General features: G+C 53.3%; 1 protein-coding gene across 1 annotated transcript; it reads right to left on the bottom strand.

Moving 5' to 3' along the window:
• Positions 1 to 4,337: 4,337 nt before the first annotated feature.
• Positions 4,338 to 5,578, bottom strand: olig1 (oligodendrocyte transcription factor 1). The gene has a single exon (XM_062455194.1). It carries the CDS (start codon positions 5,152 to 5,154, stop codon positions 4,354 to 4,356), a length of 801 nt encoding a protein of 266 aa, XP_062311178.1. The 5' UTR covers positions 5,155 to 5,578; the 3' UTR covers positions 4,338 to 4,353.
• Positions 5,579 to 6,469: the final 891 nt, after the last annotated feature.

The raw sequence follows: 6,469 nt of genomic DNA, 5'->3' as shown, positions 1-6,469 counted from the left end.
GAAACAGCAGAGAGAGAGAAGGGAGAGGGCCGGTCGCTGTCAGCCCCACAGAGAGAGAGAGAGAGAGAGAGGGGGAGAGAGAGAGGGAGGGGGGAGAGAGAGAGGGAGGGGGGAGAGAGGGAGGGGGGAAAAGAGAGAGAGGGAAATTAAAGAGAGTGAGAGAAAGAGAGAGCGGGGAAAGAGAGGGAGGGGAGGAGAGGTAGAGCCAGAGGGGCAGGGGGAGAGAGATAGGGAGGGTGAGAGTGAGGGTGAGAGTGAGGGAGAGAGGGAGGGAGGGAGGGAGGGGAGAGAAAGATAAATAATGTGTGGTGTGTTAACTGGAATTCTTGGCTCCAGGGCACCGAGGGTTCAGAGAGCAAACTGAGAGCCACGAGGTCATTACCACTGTGACACACACACACATGTATCTATACACACACACGTATCTATGCACACACACGTATCAACACACCCACACACACACACACACATATCTACACACTCACCCCCTGGACGCTGGGTTGGCTGCTGTGCACTCAGGGGAGACGAGTGTGTGAGTGTTTGCTCTGCTCTTCAAACCAGACGTATATTTAGAGAGCCCGGTGGAGGGCTGGTACACACACTTGACTCCCAGGCCGGCGTGGATGATGTGTCACAGCTCCTGGCAGCTGCTCCACTTGTCTGATGACATGAGCCTCTTTCCAAGGTTAAAAGTACGATTTAAAGTCAGGTTTGGTCATTCACCTGGAATGACTTACAGTAATACCTTTGCACTGTGAAAAGTTACCGTGAAAAGTTTTATATGATAACCGTTTTCTGAAAGGTTAGCATACCAGCAACCAGCCAGCCTGCCAGCCAGCCAGCCAACCAGCTTTCTTCCCATATGTACTGCGTCTCCCTCCAGCAGTGTTGTGTTGAGAGGAGATACCGTGACGACGGCTCCTTTCAGCGCTCCAGCGCTGGGAGGTGATTGTCTAATGATCCGATGTTGACGGGCGCTAGTAAAGCTGTAACGAGGCCCGGGAGTCAGGTGGGGGAGGAGGGGGGGCGGGGGCTGTCGTCAGGTGGGTGGGAGAGAACAAGATGGTTAATGAGGGAGCCGTTGGGGTTCACCAGTAAAAACGTAGGATTAGGGGGTACTTCTCAACTGGTGTTTCGTGTGTGTGTGTTTGGGGGGGGCAGGGAGGGGGATGGAATTGTGGGGCAGGGCAGTACAGGAGGGCTAATGTTTAGTAACGGGAGGAGGAGATAAATAACAAGGTGGGGGGGGGGGGCAGGAGGGGGGGGGGGGGGTGAGAGGGGGGACGGAGAAAGCAAATGAGGGTCCTGCCCAGACCTCTGTGGCTCATTGAAGAGAAGTGACATTTATGGCTCATGACTTCCTACACCCCTAAGGACTCCCCACGTTGACTGCCTGAGGAGTGGAGACACCGCTGTGTGTGTGTGGGTGTGTGGGTGTTTATGTGTGTGTGTGCGGGTGTCTGTGTGTGCGGGTGTGTGTGGGTGTCTGTGTGTGCGGGTGTGTGTGGGTGTCTGTGTGTGGGTGGGTCTGTGTGTGGGTGTGTGGGTGTCTGTGGGTGTGTGGGTGTCTGTGTGTGGGTGTGTGGGTGTCTGTGTGTGTCTGTGTGTGTGTGTGTGTGTGTGTGTGTGAGGAGTGGAGACACTGATGTGTGTGTGTCTGTGTGTGAAAGAAAAAGAAAAAAGGTGCAGTGGTCTCTTAATTGTTTCCAGAGCTCTACATACGTGTGTGTCTGTGTGTGTGTGTTGCACGTCTGCATTCAACAAGTGGTTTACGGCATCTGTACATGCTACCTGAAAAACGGACAATAAGTGTGACTACAGCAGCATGAGAACACTATACGAGTGTGTGCTTGTGTGTGTGTGCGTGTGTGCTTGTGTGTGTGTGCGTGTGTGCGTGTGTGTGTGCGCTGTCACAAACACCATAAATACACGTGTCCCACCCCCTTTCCCCACCCTGTCCCCAACACATGTCCCCTGCGTTCCCATGTGAGTCGGGAGCGTGATATATCTTACACGCTCACACAACCTTCATAACTCACAGCCAGGACCCAGGACCCAGGACCCAGGACCCAGGACCCAGGACCCAGGACCCAGGACCCAGGACCCAGGGAGGGAGGGAGGAGGCCGACAGGCGCAGCGACGGTGGAGATAAATCTGGGAGCGGCGCGGCTCGCGGCCTGAAAGGACGAGCCAGCCTGCTCTGCCTCTCTCCCTTTCAGAGCGTAGGGAGGATAGATGGCCCTCAATCAGTCTGTAACAGTGGGGCTATTTAGCTTCCTAGCCTCCCTGCCCACCACTGGGAAAGTGAGGCTGTGTGGAGGATCATATTTCTGTCTGGAGACGGATTGTAGTCACTTTAGTAGGAACTACATTTTTTTCAGTTGTAATAATTTGCTTGATGAGGAATTTGGTGCAGAATTTTTTAGACAAGATTAGTGTTTTGTTTACTTGTTTGTGTTTTGTGTATTTGTGTGTGAGTGTGTGTGGGTGTTTTGTGTGTGTGTGACTGACGGTGTGTGTGTGACTGAGTGTGTGTGTGTGTGTTCACACATTGTCCCCGAGCACCCCTGCTCCCTCTGTGGCTCCATTGAGCAGCGCTGATGAAAGAGAGATGAGTTAACGTGACAACACAAAGACTGAGCGGACCCCTGCATCTCTGCAACAATACAGCCACCACATAGCACAGACCCTCTACTCTGGGGAGCAAGAGTGAGAGAGAATGTGTGTGTGTGTGAGAGAGAGAGAAAGAGAGAGAGAGAGAGAGAGAGAGAGAGAGAGAGAGAGAGAGAGAGAGAGAGAGAGAGAGAGAGAGAGAGAGAGAGAGAGAGAGATGAACCACACCATCCAGGGGAGAGGGGGAGGAAGATAGTGCTGGGAAAGGAGCGTTAGGTACTACAATACCCAGAGGAGTGGGGGGAAAGCGAGAGAAGAAAATAGCAAGGTGACTAATCCTTTACAGGCGAGGAGAGACATAAAGCAGCTATATGTAAATGAAAGCAGCCAGGTTCGAAGCTGGCTTCCCCTTCTCACTTTGATCTCTCCCTCTCCGTCCGACAGTCCCTCTCTCCCCCTCTCCTCTCCTCCTTCACGCCACCCTTCCCTCCCTCCTCCCTTTTCCTTGTAAGAAAAATCAAGCCCTATTAGGCTTAATCTCACTTAATGGCTTCTGGTGTTCCTTTTGTTCTCCGCGATGCGAAGCATATTCCCTCCTTTTCAGACGTCCACCACCATTCACACTATCTCCCCCCGTAATCCCCTTCCGAGGCGGCAATTATTTTGAGTATTTTATCATCATTATGATTATGATTATTTTCATTATTATTATTCATGTGGGCTTGGCTAAGGGCCTGGGTTTCCAGAAGTCCCTGTTTCCCTGAATCCTCATCACCCCACCTCTTATCCCCCCACGGTTAAATGAAGCTGCCTGCTTTTCTTCCAGAGGAGAGGCGAGTTTCGCACCGCAAACGAACTCCCCTATTCAGGGAGACACATTTTATGTGCGTTTGAACGTATTGTGTCCGCCAGTGTAATGAGAGCCCACAAGGCCACCCGTCGGAGGCCTTTAACACAGAGAGAAACATCAAGAATTTGATTAAAGACGGCGAAAGGAGAGGGGATGGGGGGTGGGGGGTGAAGTAATCAAAAGGCGTCCTCTTCTTCAAGGGGTTGTAATTACATTGGAAGGTTTTGATCTTTCGCTTGTTGGCCGATGAATGGGCCATTCGGCGGAGGTGACAACATTGCCTAGAAGAGGACTGTTTCACTATTTGCGGTGCTTAGGGTGGGGCGGGGGGGCTGTGGCTTGGGGGAGGCTGGGGTCGTTGTAAGCAACTTCTCAACTTGCCTCTCCTTATGGATCAGAAGTGTTTCAGCCATTGTTGTGATCCCCGCTGGTGTCTGTCTGCCAGGAGAAAGGAGACGACAAAGACAGGAGAGGTGGAGCGGCTGGGGTCACTTGTTCAGAAGGAGACGCACTGACACACACACGAACACACACACACGCTGACACACATTCACACGCTGACACACACACACGCTAAGAGACAGAGTTTAACACTCATGACATACTGGGCCATGTAAAAATTCAGGTTGGCATAAAAACGATAAAAGACACTACGTTTGCTGTGCTGTTTCTCTCGAACAAATGACAGAGAAAGGAAACATTGCGAGATTCAAAAAGAGATCTGTTATTTGCTAAATCGATATGGCAAAAACTATACAACAAACCATTGAAAATGTTAAAGACAGGAGACAACATCAACTCATATAAAAATAGCAAATATGTATGCGAGACGTCGAGAATGTTCAGTTGGACGAGTCTCGGAGAGTGCCAAGCTCATCACACATGCTCTGTCATTTGGGGAACCTGGGTCCTGAGACGGCATGGCTGAACCGAGGGAGCCTGCAGACCCCGCAGGAGCAGAGGGGGCCCCCGCCCGGACCTCCAGAGCCCCCCCACTGCAGGGGCACCATGGGGGTCTCCAGGGGACCAGGGGGCAGCAGGGGGCACTTGACCGAGGAGGAGGAGGAGGAAGCGGAGGTGAGGAGGGACTCTGGGGAGAGCAGGAGCTGGCTGGGGCCGGTGAGGAGGGGCCACCCCCCCAGCAGGAGCCGGGGGACGGGCCCGGCGTTCACCCCCACCCCCACCCCCACACTCACCTCCCCCAGCAACCTGCGCATCTCCTGCAGCGAGGAGCCCAGCAGGAGGATGTAGTTGCGGGCCAGGACTAGGGTGGAGATCTTGGAGAGCCTGCGGCCGGGTGGAGCCCCCGCCTGGTGGGAGTGTGAACCGACGGAGGACGGAGAGGAGGAGGTGGAGGAGGAGGAGGGAGAGGAGGAAGGCGAGGAGGCGTAAGGCACCATGACCTCCCTCAAGGCGTCCATGGCCACGTTCAGATCCTGCATCCTCTTCCTCTCCCGGCTGTTGATCTTCCTCCTCAGTTCCTGCTGCTCTTCCGGGCTCAGCTCTCTCTGGGGCTTGGTGGCTCTGTGGGGCCCCTGGAGCCCACCCATGGCCCCTGGGCTCATGCTGAGCCTGGAGCCAGAGCCCAGGCCTGCTGGACACCTGGAGAAGTCCTGCTGGAGAGAGTTGGGGCCACAGAGAGCCAGCGACGGGTCCCTTCCCCTCACCAGCGGGCTGGGAAGAACGTTCATCCTGCAGGCGGGTGAAGCTGAGGTGTGCGTGGTTTTCCAACGATCAGAATAAAAAGGGTTCTTTGTTGAACAAAGGTGAACAAAAATGTGGAGTAACAGTCTTTCAACTATTTCCCAAGGTCAGGTAAAAGGGAGATGGGTTCTCTTGGGTTGCTGCCCCACTGGGAGAAAAGGAGTCCTTCAACCCCTCATGCCTGTCCTGTGTACAGGCTGAATCACCAGGATCCAAATATCTTCTCCCAAAAAAATCCTTCTTGGCTCAACAGATACAAGAAAACAACAAACAGAACAAGTTTCTCAGCTGACAAGCGGGCAGAGGCTCTGGGCTGGCTGGAGAAGTCCTGGCGTGGGTGATGGCACTGCCTGCCTGCCTGCAGGACTGTGTGAGGAGCTTGGACTGTCACTGCCTCTTTATCTCACTTCCACTGGGGCTGTCTGGCGAGAATGACGGACAGGCAGAAGAAGAAGTGAGCTAAACAACCCCCGCACCTCCCACCGCACCTCCCCCTACCTCCCCCCCACCTCCTCCTTCCCTCACAAACCTCCCCCCGTCAACCTAGGGACTCCTCCCAGAGCAGAGCTCTCTGGACGAACGCTGTGGAGGTCCAAACCCAGCATCCTGCGCTAACACACTCACCCTGACGCGTGTAACAAAGTTGGCAATTCTTAGAAACCTGACCTTTATTTGATCATATTCCATTTGACAATGTTAATAAACAGTGACCAGGTTCTCTTGACCTGATGCCTGTGACGTCCTGCTGCTGTAGCGTGAGTGAGGGAGGGAGGGTGGGAGGGTGGGAGGGGGACCCCTTATAGATGTCCTTATGGCTGTTATAGGCTTATGAAAAAATGAAGTCAAAGCAAATACAGAGTGACAGCCACTTAGAGATCACTGCGGGGGCCGGGGAGGGTGACATAATAGGCCGAGGGGGGCGGGGGGGCGGTGGGGCGGGGGGGGGCGGGGGGGCGGGGGGGCGGGGGTGACTCCTGCGACTGTGTCCTTAGTGCTCTCAGACGTTCTAACAGACACTGGTATTGACAGTGACTGATGCACAGCACATCACAAAGGATCATTATGTCAATCGAATGTGAGCCTCCTTTTTGTTCGGTTTAATCTTTAAAAAAATATATAATTCCCATTTTGACCCGCAGGTACTATGACCTAGGTTCGGTCTATGACAATTTCTTGTTTAGTTCAGGTTTTAAACCTGATTATGTCGGAATGTCTAATTATAACCATTCTGAAAGCTTTTAACCTAATTAGCGCTGGCCCATTCAGACACTATTAGCCAAAAGAGAACAGTGCCATCGTATT

This window comes from Osmerus eperlanus, unplaced genomic scaffold (genome assembly GCF_963692335.1).
Source record: "Osmerus eperlanus unplaced genomic scaffold, fOsmEpe2.1 SCAFFOLD_317, whole genome shotgun sequence".
NCBI lineage: Eukaryota > Metazoa > Chordata > Actinopteri > Osmeriformes > Osmeridae > Osmerus > Osmerus eperlanus.
Note: the sequence above shows the minus strand (reverse complement) of the source record. Positions and strands in the feature narration are given on the sequence as shown.